This window comes from Ceratosolen solmsi, unplaced genomic scaffold (genome assembly GCF_000503995.2).
Source record: "Ceratosolen solmsi marchali unplaced genomic scaffold, CerSol_1.0 scaffold29, whole genome shotgun sequence".
Taxonomy (NCBI): Eukaryota; Metazoa; Arthropoda; class Insecta; order Hymenoptera; family Agaonidae; genus Ceratosolen; species Ceratosolen solmsi.
This window is the reverse complement of record NW_011948417.1, coordinates 7,538,765-7,554,662: the sequence shown is the minus strand read 5'-3', so window position 1 is coordinate 7,554,662 and position 15,898 is coordinate 7,538,765. Positions and strand designations below refer to the sequence as shown.

General features: G+C 43.0%; 1 protein-coding gene across 1 annotated transcript in view; it reads right to left on the bottom strand.

Annotated features, from left to right (window-relative positions):
* Positions 1–2,003: 2,003 nt before the first annotated feature.
* LOC105359787 (uncharacterized) overlaps positions 2,004–15,898 on the bottom strand; it is a 52,184-nt gene continuing 38,289 nt past the window's right edge. The window contains exons 2-3 of the mRNA XM_011496476.1: positions 5,197–6,645; positions 2,004–2,410 (exon numbers count right to left, since the gene is read on the bottom strand). Of these exons, the coding sequence (XP_011494778.1) occupies positions 2,074–2,410; positions 5,197–6,584 (1,725 nt within the window). The 5' untranslated portion in view covers positions 6,585–6,645 and the 3' untranslated portion in view covers positions 2,004–2,073. The remainder of the gene's footprint in view (positions 2,411–5,196; positions 6,646–15,898) is intronic.

The window sequence follows — 15,898 nt, the reverse complement described above, 5'->3', positions numbered from 1 at the left end:
AGAGCTACCGATCCGCGACCTTCCGTTGCCGATCTTTCATTGCACCAACCCATTTACGACTAGCTAATTGGCTTTAATATCAAAATACTCGCCGCTGCTTCGAGAAAATCATCTATCTCGGATGTTCTCCGTAGTGAATTTCAAATCTATAACTCGGACAACTCGGGGGATTAATGCTAAGCGTAGCGACGATTTTGCCAAATTATTTTATAATAAATGTATAATTAATGTCGCTGGATCGTGAACGTAATGAAGAGCTTCTTGTAAAACCCAAGATTTAGCCGTTATCAATGTCGAGGGTGATTAGCTGGTACGGGGGATAGGGGGTAGGGTAGTAGGGGAGGCTCTCCGCGATCCGTGAATGAGGTTGTTCAGTATATATTTATATATATACGGGGGGGGGGGGGGGGGATCAAGCGCAGGACGGAAATCTCATTAACGAGCGGTCGACGTTAACGTAATTGTCAATGTAAATGTCGCGTGCGTAGCGGTTCAACCTGTGTTCGCGCGCGACAACGAACGCGTCGTTATCTCGTTGGAACGTCGTGCCCGTGGAACTCGCGCCGGCCACGCTTCGTCCGCACCGTATCTCGGACACGGTCGAGCTGTTCCACTCGCGTGATTCGGTGACGTATCGTCGATGGGAGTCGAGTCTCCGAGGTCACCCTCCGGCCGCTCCGGCCATTCGCTTTCGCTTAGTGTCGCGGCTACATCGAGTACGGTGGATGGGGGCCGATGAACTTTGCCGGGGGAAGCACCCGTGGGTAGGGGATCTCAATCTTTGGAAGTGGCGGAGCAGGCGCCGAATGAATAACGAAGCTCTGATTTTAAATGGTCAGTCGCGGCTTTAGCGCACCGTATAGTGCGGATGAGCTTGGTTAAGCATGAAATTACGGGAATTACTGTCCCAAAAAAGCGATGCAATTTTCGCTCGGGCAGTCTCTAATCAATCGTAATCAATCGTTAATTAACGACACGCAAGACAACGCGCGTTTCTTGACTTGCATTATCATTTATCGGCTCTCCTCTCAATTCAATAAGCACAAGCGATGACTTATTTTACACTTTCGTAAGATCGACGGCTACCGGAGAATAAATCAAACAATGTTTTCACAAAAAACGACTTTTTCCCTGTTTTAAATTATAAGGAATAACGATCATGATAGTCTCTCAACTCAATAGGACTTTTAGCCATTGATTTTGGCCAGTTGAGCTAGAGATCGCACGTGGCGAGTACGAGCGTTACATAATAGTCATTGTAAAGAGTCAAAGTCCATCGTTATAATGGGAAATGTTGTATGAAAGCGTCGGGAGAGAGTAGTCGAGTTTATCGAAAGATTAGAAATGCCGCGCAGAGCGAATGGAGAAACGATGGTTGTAACAAGGCGACACAAGGCGACACATCGGACGTTGGATCGCGCGTTAAATTGATTTTGGACGATTTAGGGCTTGGAGTTTGGCTAAATCTTAAGGAATCTTATGCAAGAGTCCTTTATTTTTATTTCACCAATCCCCTTAACAACTATTTCAGGATCTTTATTTATTATTATTTTTTCTTTTCTTTCCTTTCTCGTTTTTTGCCTCGATATTTATGTAATTATTAAATGGGCATTATATTATAAGAGTGAAGTTTGCAAGTGTGCATGCCGAATAAGAGACAACGAAGCGAAGATTGTGAATGAACTTGATTCGAGAATGACAATAATCCAGTGGCTTATCTATTTTTCGACTTGGGACAAATATTGTAAGATAGATGACTCGTTAAGAGCGGATTATCGTACGAATTGGCTGGGGAAAGAGATCGCGTAGCTCTCTTGGCGACTCTTGGAGCGCGTTAGGATGACGAGCGGGTCTCTTTCGCGCCATTAGCGACCAGTTAAGCGGGGAGTTCGAGTGCTCGAGGAGCGCCGAAGATGGAGGTGTCGAAGCAGGCGTGCGTTGAAGACGGAGGAAGGGGCTCGTGCCAGAGTACGCGAGGATGGACGAGTCGAGTGCCGCATGAGGTGCCGCCGAGGATCAGTAGGCGAAGAGGCCCGGGTCGTCCTCCTCCTGGACGGACCTCTCCTGCCTGGGCTAGCTGCTCGATCCGAAGAAGCCGAGGATTTTGAGGGTCGCGGTGACCCTCGCGACGAGCTTGTCCTTGTAGCGCCATATGGTCGGGTCGAGGACACTATTCTCCCGGTACTCGACGCAGGTCTTCTTCAGCGACTTGACGCAATCGGCTCTGTAGTGCTGCAGCTGGGCGTCCTCAGTATCGATGGGGTAGCTCGTGCAGCCGGCTCCGAGGCACGCCAGCGGGAAGTGGTTGTGCAGCGTCACCACGCGCTCCGGATTGTGGAAGCACTTGATGTACTGGTTTGGCTTCGTGAAGTTTTTCGAGCGATAGACGTGCTGCAACATGTGCATGTACCTGCAGGATCAAAGAGGAGACACGTGTCACATAACGAAACCACTGATAAATTCACCTTTCCCTCAAAATTATTAAAGCTCGCGCCTCCTACGAGCATATAAACGCTCGTGCGCCATTCCATTAGCGAATCCCATCGCTCCATTCCCCCCCCCCCCCCCCCCCCCCCCCCCCCCCCCCCCCCCCCCCCCCCCCCCCCCCCCCCCCCCCCCCCCCCCCCCCCCCCCCCCCCCCCCCCCCCCCCCCCCCCCCCCCCCCCCCCCCCCCCCCCCCCCCCCCCCCCCCCCCCCCCCCCCCCCCCCCCCCCCCCCCCCCCCCCCCCCCCCCCCCCCCCCCCCCCCCCCCCCCCCCCCCCCCCCCCCCCCCCCCCCCCCCCCCCCCCCCCCCCCCCCCCCCCCCCCCCCCCCCCCCCCCCCCCCCCCCCCCCCCCCCCCCCCCCCCCCCCCCCCCCCCCCCCCCCCCCCCCCCCCCCCCCCCCCCCCCCCCCCCCCCCCCCCCCCCCCCCCCCCCCCCCCCCCCCCCCCCCCCCCCCCCCCCCCCCCCCCCCCCCCCCCCCCCCCCCCCCCCCCCCCCCCCCCCCCCCCCCCCCCCCCCCCCCCCCCCCCCCCCCCCCCCCCCCCCCCCCCCCCCCCCCCCCCCCCCCCCCCCCCCCCCCCCCCCCCCCCCCCCCCCCCCCCGCCACTCTGCCCCTAACCCCACCAGGCCACCCACTAAGCCTCTACCGCGTCTATTATTAATTTAGACAATCATACGCAGACTTTCGTTATAATATAGGACTCGTATATTTATTTATTTATTTATTTATTTATTTATTTTTTTTTCCACGGTATTCCACCACACTGTTGATGTCTTATAATTCGCTGGCAATTTCTTGGCATATACTTGGCAAGGTACTCGAGAAATTCCGGAACCCTAGGCGCTTCCATTGCCAATGCTTACTTATTTCAAAATTTGGCAAATTTCATTAATAATTTATCAGCTCGAATAGCTTTACTCGATTCCATCACGTTAAACTAAGTGTGGCCGGTTAAGATTTCAATTATACCGCACTACTATTATCACCGCACCGGCGATTATATAATTTTAATGTCATTAGTTATGGCCGAATCGAGAAGAAATAGCCAAATATATGGCCTTTTAAATGTGTATTCGCATAATCACGTAAGAAGAAAAGTAGGGGTAGAAGGGCAAAGGACACGCATTACAAAGTACTCCGAATGCATGTAAACTGCTTAATTATCAAACTCAAGCTGTTAAAATGAAGTATAGCGGGTTGATTTAAATCTTAATATGCATGTAAATCCATTCTCCTTGCATATCTGATTAAAATAGAAAGGAATTTAAATTTAATAAATTATCCGAATTTTTGTCGCTGCGGGCGAATATTTACTCCAACTGATATTGTACTCACTCGTTAATGTATTTTAATGGATGAATTTATCCATCCATTCTTATACGTATATCATGATTAACGACGACAAATACAAAACAAGAAAAAAATAGCACATTACGTTCTTCCACTCCTAGTTTAATCTAAGAGTATTAACGTTACGTTGCATTATGTATTTGCATTGAATTGCGAGTGTCGAAAAAAATGTTGAATAGAAACGAACGGCACTCGCATTATACATATCGATATAAGTGTTTGAATATTGTGAGAATATTTTTCACATAAAATTGTAAATAAAAATTGTAAATAAACTTAATAAATATATTTCATTATTAACGACATTGTCGATAGCAACGACTGTGGTGGAAATACCGTAGTACAGGGACGTGCATGAAATAATCAAATGCCGGTTTATGTCGCGACGAGGACCTTTGGACAAAAATATTTTTAACAAACGTAATTGCTTATGGACATTAAATAATACGCGTCCATTGGTTTATTTTTTCCTCCCTTTCTTCATTTTGTTTCTTTATTTAGTTCGTTCGTTCGTTGGTTCGTTGGTTCGTTCGAGCAAGCTTGTGAGCGAGTGAGCGGGAGAGGAGAAAGGGGAGGTCAGAAAGGAGAGAGGGAGGAGGCAGGGAGGGATAGAGAGAGAAAGAAAGAGAGAGAGAGAGAGAGAGAGAGAGAGGGAAAAAGGGAAGAAAAAAACAAAACAAAACAAAATAAAAAAGAATCCGGCAAAAGTTCGTTAATCATAAGACAGGGGGCGCGAGCTGTCAGGGCAACGACTCTGCGGTGTCAAGTTTGTCGTCGAGCTGGTGTCGGTCGCGCGCCCGAGGACACTCGTGTAGCGAGAATCCTTGCTAACCATTGAAAACGACAATGAAAAGTGTGCGGAGGCAGAAACGCCAGAAACGCGCGCTTGCTCGATTATGCCGAGGATACCATTATTAAATTTAACCGGTGGCTCTTGTGTGCGCGAGCAGTCGCAAAATTCGACGCCCTAAGCAACAATAGAGCCGTCCAGCACGTTCTGCAGTAACTTTTAAATGGGCTAAATAAATGTTGTAGTTGCTGTTAAGAATCGAGTGCTGCTGCGGCCGGGGCGAATGTCAATTATATATATATATATTTTTTAATGAATATATTTGAGAAAATGTGTGAGTTTTGCGCGATCGTTCGAGACGTGGTTCGCATATAATATGAGGATAACGAAAGCCGACGGATAGGATGCGAACAATCGATGTAACGGATAAATAAAGCGGAGCTCGCGTTATCACGTGATTGTTGGTTAATAGGAGACGGGGAGGAGGCCCGAGGCCGATCACCCACGAGAGTGCCACGATAGGGTATGAGCGAGCTCGAAGGACGCGAGAGACGGAGTAGGAACGATCGATACTTGGGTATGTCCTTGAAAGTGCCGTGGGTGTGGAGGAGATCGTCGAGGAAGTAGACGTTCCTAACGTTGTACGATGCCCTGGTCTCGTTGCGCAGCCTCATTGCCTTGGGGACGACGCGTCGCATAAGCTCCTGCCAGGTGGCGTCCTGGACCGGCATTATGACCTCGTCGACGTCCAGGAGGGCGATGTACTCGTACTCGTACATGTGCTTGTAGAGGCAGTCGTTGTAGGGTATGAGCTCGTTCTGGCGCTTGTGGTTGGTCTTCTTGGTGAGGTACATGTGCTGGAAGGCCGGTACGTTAGGCTGTCCACCGGGTAGCGTGAGGGGTGTTACGTGAACGCGGCCGAGCCGCTGATAGTGACCGAGGACCTTGGTGACGTTCGGATGTACCTGGAGCTCGTAGAAGAATATCTTGTCGGCGCCGAGGAGGCCGATGAGCTCGATCCACTCGACGAGACGTACGGAGAGATCCTCGTGGAGGAAGTCGAGGCCCTTAACGCAAACGGCGAACTGCTTCTTGGTCGCGGGCTTGTTGTAGGTGACACGGAGATTGTTGCTCGCCGTGTCGCAGCGCTTCTCGACGAGGGAGACGGAGGCGGGTGGGCCCCTGCGCCAATGGCTCTGCGGCACCTTGCACGCAATCACGTACGGCTGGTAGATGCCCTGCTTATAATTACCCCACTTGGAGTACCAGATATACTTGTACTCGAGGACCTCGACAACTCGGGGCTCGCGCTCACCCTCGAACCACATCTGGCAGTAGCTCTTGAGGGTCGGCTCGATCCGATCGATCATGCCGACGATGCGAATCGCGGGCCCGATCCTCGAGAGCTTGCGCTCGTCGTAAAAGGCGCCGAAGAGCTGGAAGGTGCCGTTGCTGCTGCGCATCGTCTGCCAATAAATGTTATTGAACTCGAGCTCGAAGATGCTCGGGTACTTGGGGATGCAGCCTGGGAGCTCGGGGCCCCCGGATTTGGCCGCGGTCTGCTTGCCGTTGCGCGTCCAGTAAGCCAGTGGCAGACTCGGGAGCCGCTCCTCGATCTCGCGGATGAGCTCGTCCTCGCTGCGGGCTGGTCGACGATCGAGCAGGGGCTCGAGCTCCTCCGGCAGGGACGCCGTGGCTACGAGGGTCGTCGCCGGGGATGCCGGCTGCTCTCGCTGGGAGGACGTCTGCCGCTGGAGTAGGAAGCGCGAGGCAGCGAGACTCTGGAGCCGTGGCCGCGCCGGCACTTGTCCGAGCTCCTCCACAGTCGGATTAAGGACGAGGCTGCCCTGGCCCGAGTGTCGGAATTGCACGGTCGCGATCATGAGGAGGCCCCAGCCGAGGAGGACCACGAGAGCCCTTCGGGCGCATCTCGAGCCCCCGGCTGCGCAGCTCTGCAGCATCGCCTGGCCCGTGGAGGGGGCCTGCGGGTAGGGCCCGTAGTTAGCCGCTCGCTAGCTGCGCCTACAACAGATTCAAGTTTCATCGTTTAGTACGGGGTCATCGAGTCCGGGATTATCGAGTCGACGACATCGTGGCCAACCTCGAGCCCTATACCATTATCGAGGGCGCAATATTGCGCTTTCTCACTTCTACATAAGCAATCGTAGGTCACTTAGCATCGTCGATGCTTGAGCCGTACTTTGGATTAGCCTGGGCTCCTCCGCCGCCGCTCCATATCTTGGCAACCGCGGCGTTTTAACAATTTTTCGGTATGTGTTGGTGCTTGGAAGTAATATACGAGTGCATTTATAATTCAAGTATTGCGGTTGCGCGAGCTCATGAATGGCACAGTGGCAATTGTATTTAACAATGTCTGTCGCATTTCAAAAGAGCAAAGCTAGCCTGCCTGGCAATGCGAAATGCAATTTTTCAGGTCAAGATGGTGAATGAGAAAATTCCAGGATACTCGGACGCCAACAAAGCCACATTACGATGCCAAAAATGCATTTATATCACGACGCAATATCACTATTTATGAGTATTATTGTTAATTTCTGGCTTAGAATCACGTCACGGCCAAACAAAGCCCGAGTGACCACGTTTGCTGCATTGTGTACGTATTATCATTCTATCGATCTTCCGACCTTTATCTGACAGTCAATACTTTTGCACTTCTCTGTTGGGATTCCGATTGATCGAAAGCTTACGCTCAAGCTTTTCAGGTTTTATTTTATTTTTTTTTGTTTTTCAAAAAGTAGTCCACTTAATTAATATCAAAGACGCTTTAAGATAATGAAAGATAATGAAATGAAACAATGTTTTATAGCGATCTTTTTCTATTCTTAATTGTATATTTAATAGATTTGGGACTACCGAACCTTATTCAATTATTGCCGATTGAAATACATTACCGTATGTGTTGCGTTTAAGTTAAATAAATTGGCGTACATGCATCAAACAGGAAATTAGCTTAATAGTTTAACGAAACTTCCTTTTGACTATACAAATCTCGCGTATGTCTACTATATGCAATGAGATGTGTTTCATTCCTTTAGTTTTTCAACTAAAAGCAAGCGATGAAAATTTTTTCAATGTAGTAGTGCGATTTATTGTGTATGGCTTAATGTTTGGATAAATTTGCCCGATAGATGTTAAAATTTAAGATACGCGTTTAGAAGAAGTTAATACGCATGACCACTTTTTTCCCTTTTTTTTTTTTTAAATTCATGAATCAGCGCATATTGCATAAGAAATGTTAAACTAATAGTGCAGTTAAATGATAGTTGACAGCTAATTTGGTATATATTATTATTTACTTTTGTGCGTTTTCACTCCGTTTCAAACATTTACAGAGGTTTTAGAATTACAATACATAAATCTCACGTTATTTTACAGAAAATACTATCAACGCTTTTATATTAACATACCGTAGAAAAGAATTTTTTTGAAAATGTTAAACTATTTAATTAAATTAAGCAATTATTCGGCAGATTTGGAGCTATTGAGAATAGTTTACGATACAGTTGGTTCAATCGAAACGATTGTATTAATTATGCACACGATTAATCGATAATAATTAATGCATAGATTTCCCATGTTATTATAGTTGCAAATTATAAAAAAAAAAAAAAAAAAAAAAAAAAAAAAAAAAAACCCAAGACAACAAACTAAAACAAAAACAAAAGAAAACCTCCACAGACTTAATGTAAAATAAAAATAATGAAATGAATTTATGATAAAGTTAATAAACATAAAAACATTTTGTTAAAGAGAATGAAGAATAATAGTTTCAATGCAAGTAAATAGCTTTGGTAGCGTAATACGAAAGTACAGGAAAGTGTGCTAAAGGAAAAAGAAGAGGTCGAAAAAGTTAATGAAGTATGCCATATAGATGCATATACACACTTCACTTTACGAAACTCATTTGGGTAAAAAAAAAAAAAGAAAAAAAAAAAGAAAATAAAGAAGAAAAAAAAAAAGGAAGAAAGAAAGAAAAAAAAGTGAGGAAAGAAATTTGTATGAAATAATGTATAGGAGGAAAAATTTTAAATTAAAAAGAAAATTTTTAAATGGAATGTGCGTGCGTGCGCGTGTGGCATCCTTTAATAAAGTGCGATGCGGCTATCAAATGTAAATAAGTAAATGAAAAAGTTATTATAATATATTGTATGGATACACTTTTGTTAAAATAAGAATTATTGTGTATTTGTCATCTCGTGAAAATTCTTTTGATAAACGCACTACTGTCTGCTTTCAAGATGTATCCTGTAAATTCGACTAATATTTCGTGGTAAATTTCCTGTGTCTGATAAGCTTATCTCATTGTCAATGAGAGAACGACCGAGAACAATCTGTAAGGCAAATTCAAAGTAAAAATTCGAACGAAGACTGAATTCAGGTCAGAAACATACATAAATACGAATATTTCAGAGCAATCGTCACTGGCAATAATCAGAATAATTTTTTTTTTCCTTTTTCTTTTATATTTAAAAGGTATGTTAATGGCTGAGCAATCGTTTTATCGAACAATTTCTTGCTCAAGATCAATTTTAAATAAAAAATAAAGCAAGGATACAACAAAAATAAAAGCCAAAGTGCGAAACGTTTATGGGTTGAACGTTAAGATATCTTTTACGTTTTTCGACTTTTCTTGATTTCAACAATTAGGAAGTGAATTTTTTTTTTTTTTTCTTTTTTTTTTTTTACATTCTCTTGAATAGATATAATTTCTAAATGTAAATTGTTTTATAAATTATGAAACTGGCGTACAAAAAAATGACAACTTTTTAAGTTTAAAGTAAATTTTCAATGAATCGATTGTCAAAATCTCGGGATTAACATAGTTTTATAATAAAATAAAATTCCGAAGATTGTCAGAGATTTGTCACAGTTAGATTATACGACACATTTTCTTTTACTTTATACGTTAAAAAATGTTCTCAAATGCACGCGAACTCACTTTTAAAAGTTTTTACGAGGACAAGGATAATGAAAAAAAGTTTTGAAAGAAATGTATTTGAAGTTTTGATTTAGAATGTAATAAGTATGTGTCAGATCTTACCTTCTCTGATGCCAAATCAAGAATTTCAAGAATTTCAATAATTTCGATAAACACTAAGCGGTTATTTTTTCGTAAGCAGAATTTCCTACCGAAAATTCTAATAAAAAGTCAATTTCACGAATGCCTAGTTTACTCGGGTTAAGTTATTAGCCAAAAACAATTCACAGCCATCGTTCGGCTCTCATTTTATGCTTTACATTATTATAAAACCGTGGAGATGTAAGTGCTTTTTCAATATTTCATGTATAATATTGAGATTGTACAATTAATCGAAATCCCGTGGATTTGTAATGAAATTTTCTATTCAATATGTCAGACGCTCATGACTAAAAGAAATGCCGAGTCGATTTTCATATTCAGCGAAACGTTCATTTGCCTCGATAATTTTCAGAAAAGTAATTTCACTTAATATATTTGTGATAATGTATTTGTGATTATTTATCTCGAAGCGAATGGTTGCCTTCCGTTTCATACACTTCATTCAAGCGAATTTCAATACATTTATCGAAAAACTTGAATCTCTTCCCTAAATATCTCGGCGATAGAAATTATTTTCAGTTATAATATATTCAAAGTTTTATTGTGCAAAGTTTCAATGATAAATTTATATTTAAAAAAAAAAAAAAAAAAAAAAAAAAAAAAAAAAAAAAAAAAAAAAAAAAAAAACTGGCATTACGTATTAAACTACTTATCAGACTACCATTAAATATAAGTATTTTACTTTGAAAATGCACTTAAATTGAAAAGTAGTCGAATAATATTACGCGTATTATTTTAATAAGAGAAGCCATGGAATTTAAGAGCCCCTCTAATTAATTTATTCCATTATGTATAAGTAATTTCTATTTATATGAATTATCTACATTTACGCACGTATAGTTTTTATCTATGTCAATATTTTGTAATAGTAGCAGCGACTCTTTTTTACAATGTCCGTGTGATCAAAGAGCTGTTTTTTAATATTAGTTTTTTTTCTTTCTAAAGAGTTTTATTTATATTCTTAAAATTATCACAACATTTGTATATAACAATTTACACGAGCGGCAATCGATCGATAAAAGGGAATAAAAAGAACAAATACAGGAAAAACAATGACATACGCGTATTCCTTTAGTTATATTTGTTATTTATAATTTTGTCCGTTAGTTGTTTGTATACATTGAATTATTTGTCTATTACATCATTAAATGTCTGTAAAGTTGCGTCATATATGAAGCAGAAATTTGTTAACAAAATAATAAAATTACTGAAGGCAAAGAATATTTATCGACTTCGGTATTGCTGAGATAAAGTTAATAAAGTGGTAAAGGACAGCTTTTATGATATTGATAAGGAACTATTGTTATAAGAAACTATTCGTGAATTCATAAAAAATAGACCATCGTCACGTAGTCGAGGGACTTGCGTCTATGAAGCTGTTGCACTTAAAAATTTCTCCGCTACATTTGAAATGTTCTGCAATGAAAGTAACAACGGCCTTAGTTTTATTTTTTCCGCGGGAAGATCTTTAAATTGGTGAATCGTTTGATTTGTTATTTTCTTTAAATTTTGTAGGTATTCATAAGTGAAACGTACAGTTTGATTATAGACTATCAAATAAATTTTTTAATTTCATCAACTGCCATAAATTCATATTCCTTAAATTAAGTTTCATTTGCCCAACAGCGCTGCGTATAATTAAAAGTTAAGAGCGGATGTTAAAAAGTAAATAAGCAAATGGCCAAAAATAGAGGTAAAAAAATATTGTTTAACATAGTATATTAGTATTTTTGTAATGAAGAAAAAAGATGAAAGTTTTTTAACCCAGCGATATAAAAAAAATATTCTTTTCTAAGTAAATAAATTCTATAATATTGGAAATAGTCACGCGTAAAGACTTTTCACTTATTATTCTGTTTGACCAATAGGTCGGGAGATATTTAAATAAAAGCTGAATCTCAGCTTTCCCAGACGGTATTTTTTAATGTAAAAGGTGATTGTTTTGGTGCCTATGATAGCAGTTAAAAATCATAAGCTCCGTTAAAATTTATCACTCGAGTGGATTCTGAAAGTTCGAGTATTTTCCATTCTTATCAAATGCTGATTATAACTCGGGCGGACGATGGAGGAGGTGCAGGTAGAGGAGGAGAACGAGAAGATGGTGGTAGCGGTGAAGAACGAGGAGGGGGAATTTAGTGGAAAGTCGGTGGAAAATGAAGGTAATTGAAGATGAAAGAGGGGGAAGGAACAGGCGAGGTCGCCTGTATGTCACTAAGGGCTGGAAATTTACGGCTTTGTTAAAAATTAGTTTTTTAAAAAAAAAAAAAAAAAAAAAAAAAAAAAAAAAAAAAAAAAAAAAAAAAAAAAAAAAAAAAAAAAAAACTATTCGCGAATATTCTTCGATAAATAGATTTTAGCCACGACAAAACTGCCGCGGGAGGTTATACGTAGTCAACAGAGGGCAAGCCCCCGCGGCCTTAACGAGCCCGAAGATTTATAGCGTAGCTTTCGATCTCCTACGAAAATCCCGGAATAATTTATCGTTAGTATTAAAGCGGAATAGTCGGTTATCACAGCGTTAGCTTCAGGACTCGATTAGCCGCTCATCCACCGACGCCGTAAGAAATCCCGACAAGTGCGCAAGTACGTTGTGTGTTGTGTGTTGATTTTGCGTTGGCAAATGCAGGGCTGCGCCGAATTCGCTTAGCGTCACGCAACGCCGAAGTACTTATCGAGTTGCCGGCGGATGTGGACTGAAACGTTGGATCCGAGCTCGAGTGCGCGGCTCCTCCCGCTCGTCGAGGTGCTTGGCAACTTGGACTTTCACATTTAAGCAAGCTTGACAAAAGTCTCTCTCGCACTTGGGATGAAGTTCCAGGAGCGGGCCGTAGACATAGCGGAGAATTTCGGATTCACGATTCTTACGGTGCGGGGAAGGAGCAAAGGGGTGGGGAAATAGCCAAATTTCAGGCTAAAACAGCTAATTATCCATCGGTCAGTAAACTCAGGTATTCGCGTTATTTTTCACTCGTCGCCACTTGTTCGCGTCTCGAGGCTTTCTCGCTTTCTTTTTTCCAAATTTTCCGGATTTCGCAAATTATTGCGAGGCTGCGTTATCCGAGGCATCGTACGGCGACATCGAGGGCCTTATGTGAGCATTACGTGGGTAATAAAGATAGAGTGTCGGATAGATTCTCGAATGAAACGTTCCATTACACATTACGCGGCGGGTAGTTTAATCGCAAGACTACTATTGGCTGGACTAAATGACCTTTTCCAAGACGTCTTAATTCACCACAATCATAATCAGTTTTACTAAATGCCAATGCCGGATGCCCGAGGTTAAAGAGTATTCGCATTAATAACGGTCAACGCTCTGTGTCTGTCACTTTTTTTTGTCTTCGCTTACCCTACTAACGACCACATTCGAAGCTACGGTTCTCTTTTTGGCCCAGTCGGTTCAAAAATTTTGAAATCATGGTAGTACTTTAGCGCCACGTCGCTATAATAAAGTAATGGTCGGGCGGGCGTGTTGCGTTGCGTAAATCGTATAAACAAATTTCAATGTACGTATCGTCTGGAGTTGAGCGAAGGCCTCGGGGATGCCTGGAGATCCCAGGGCTTTACGGAAACTCATAGTGCTTTCCGAGTGCTGGGCGTATTTAACAATTTCGCGTTCATTACTCGTCATAAAAAGCTAACTAACGGTAAAAGCTGCCCACCGAAAGGTCGCTAACGGCCTCTGACGCGCGGCTCCGAATTTCCCATCTCCCGACAGCATTATCATTGCTGTCGCAGGGACAAAAGCTCGTTTAATCGAATCGCGGCTCACGTGGAATTAGCGCGACGTTCATAATCCGGGGGCAAGGGGATAATCGGTCGTGAGCGGTTCCGGTGGAAAGCACTAGCGTGGAAAAACGTCGGGAGCATAACGCGCGCGCAATCACGCGAATCGATCACCACGAACCGAGTCTCCTCCGATAAGACAAGAGAAACTCATCGATAACGACCAGCGAGTGCGCGAGCTCGAAGGGAGGTACGTACGAGCCGCGCGTAACCCTCGTTACATCGCCACGGGAAATCACGAGCACTAATTAAAGAGGGTGGGAGATTGGATGGGAGAAAGGTGGTGGGTGGGTATTGACTACGGCGGAATCAGGAAATGTAAATGATGGAAAAGGAGGCGCGCTCTTTCTCATTTCGACCAAGAAATTTCAGCCGACGAGTGGCTCGCGATAAAGGCCGGCCCTCTCCCACTACCTCCACTGAGAATTCCCTATAAATTCCGAAGTCGGCATTCGAATTATCCGCACACTTCCGACGATTTTTCCTCCACGTGTCCCCGGTCATGCTCGCGAAGTGTGCGTTTGCGCCTTGGCAACCCCTTAAAGAGTCCCGATACCTAGGCCGGGGCTATACAAAAGGTTCGAATGTCTCGACGCATGTGAGTGAGTTTTTGGGGGAGGGGAGGGGGGGTGAGGGCATTCCACGATTTCCCGGCTGCTTGGGGCACTTTTTGTTATGCCGCATCGGAAATTCCGTTAGTACACCGCTGCCTCAATAAGGACGGTGCATCGGGACATCGGCTATTGGGGGACAGGGCCGTCTTTAAGTGCCATTCCCCACTGAATTCTACTTTGGCGTTTCATGTTTTAGGCGATGCGTCGCTACTTAGAGGCGCTTCCGAGCACAAATTAAGGATCACGCGAAGCCTTTCGCGAGCCACTTAAAAGCAAAGTTAAGTAAAATGGTGTAGTGGTGGTGCTGGTGATGGTGGTGGTGGTGAGGGTGGTGGTGGCAGTGGTCGTGGTGGCGGTGGTGGCGGTGGTGACGGTGGTGGTGGTGGTGGTGGTGGCAGTGGTGCTGGTAGAGGAAGGGGTACCTTAAGTCGGCTTCGTCTCGATGCTTCGGGCAGGACGACCGTTCCTCTGGGAGTCAGTTATTTATCTACGTCACGTTAAATTTTTTCTTTTCATTCTTATCTCCCACCTTCTCACTCTTTATTGTCGATTCTAACAATATTTGTAAAACGAGCCACTTACGAGAGCTCGTATGATCGTAATATCGTCATTAATACGGAATTTTTCATTAAATTCGGCTAATAAGAGACGATGGCAATGGCAATTCGTATGTGCATTGATCGAGATTTTATTCCCGCGCACGCGAATTATTCGTCGTGTAATATAAGATCCTCGTTCGTTTTAAGAATAATAAATGATTCGATTTTATTATTAATCCAAGTTAAATTCCAAAAGATGATTTACTACGTATGGATATGCTAAGAGATCGATTTGTCAATGAGATTCTTTTACACTCGTGCATTAACGCTAAGCGTATTATGTGTGTGCGTGTTAGCGTAGATCCGATGTTGAAAGGAACGATAGGATGTCTAGAGATTAACATTCTTAGCTATTTGCTTGTCTTCGCGTCAAAGCCATGGTAATTATAGCGATAAAAATCAAATTTTATATAAAAGTAATTTGTTAACTGCGAATTAAGAGGAATAAGTGTATTAAAAGTGATTATAAACATAATTCTATCGAACATAATCCAGGCACAACTTCCTCAAAAATTCAGGTATAATACATATTTTAAACATAGGTGATCCATCTTACAGAGTAGAGCCAAGTTGCTCCGATAAATTTATAAACTTATCATAATCCCTTACAGTGGCTAAATAATTTTTATAATAACTTTAGTATTTTTCAAATCATTACATTTCTCAATCCTTTACTTTATTTAGTTTATTATATAACTAACTACATTGGATAAGTATATAAAGATTCACTAGGAGATTACTTCATACGCATAAACTGTCGGGAGCGTAGAGCATCGATGTTAAAAATGTAATTTATGTAAATTAATGTTTGAAGATACGTTATTTTGTTTTTGTTTATTAAGTTTAATCATATTTCCATCAACGCGAGTTGTTTTACATTACCAGTAACTCTTTTAAAACAAAAAAAAAATTGTTACTTATTTGTTAGTAAGAAATATTCTAAAATATGTGAAAGAAATGCACGAATAAACAACAACTTATAAAATAATCGGGTATGACTAAATATTTGGAGCAGAAACGTGTTTCGAATTCTTTAGTATGCGTACACTGAATGTAGCCTTAAATTTTATTATAATTTCTGATTTTACAAAGCTATTCTCATAAATCTAGTGTCTAAGCAATTCTTCGAAACACAACGAAATTTACGGGTTTTATATGAATTTTTTTTCTCTTTT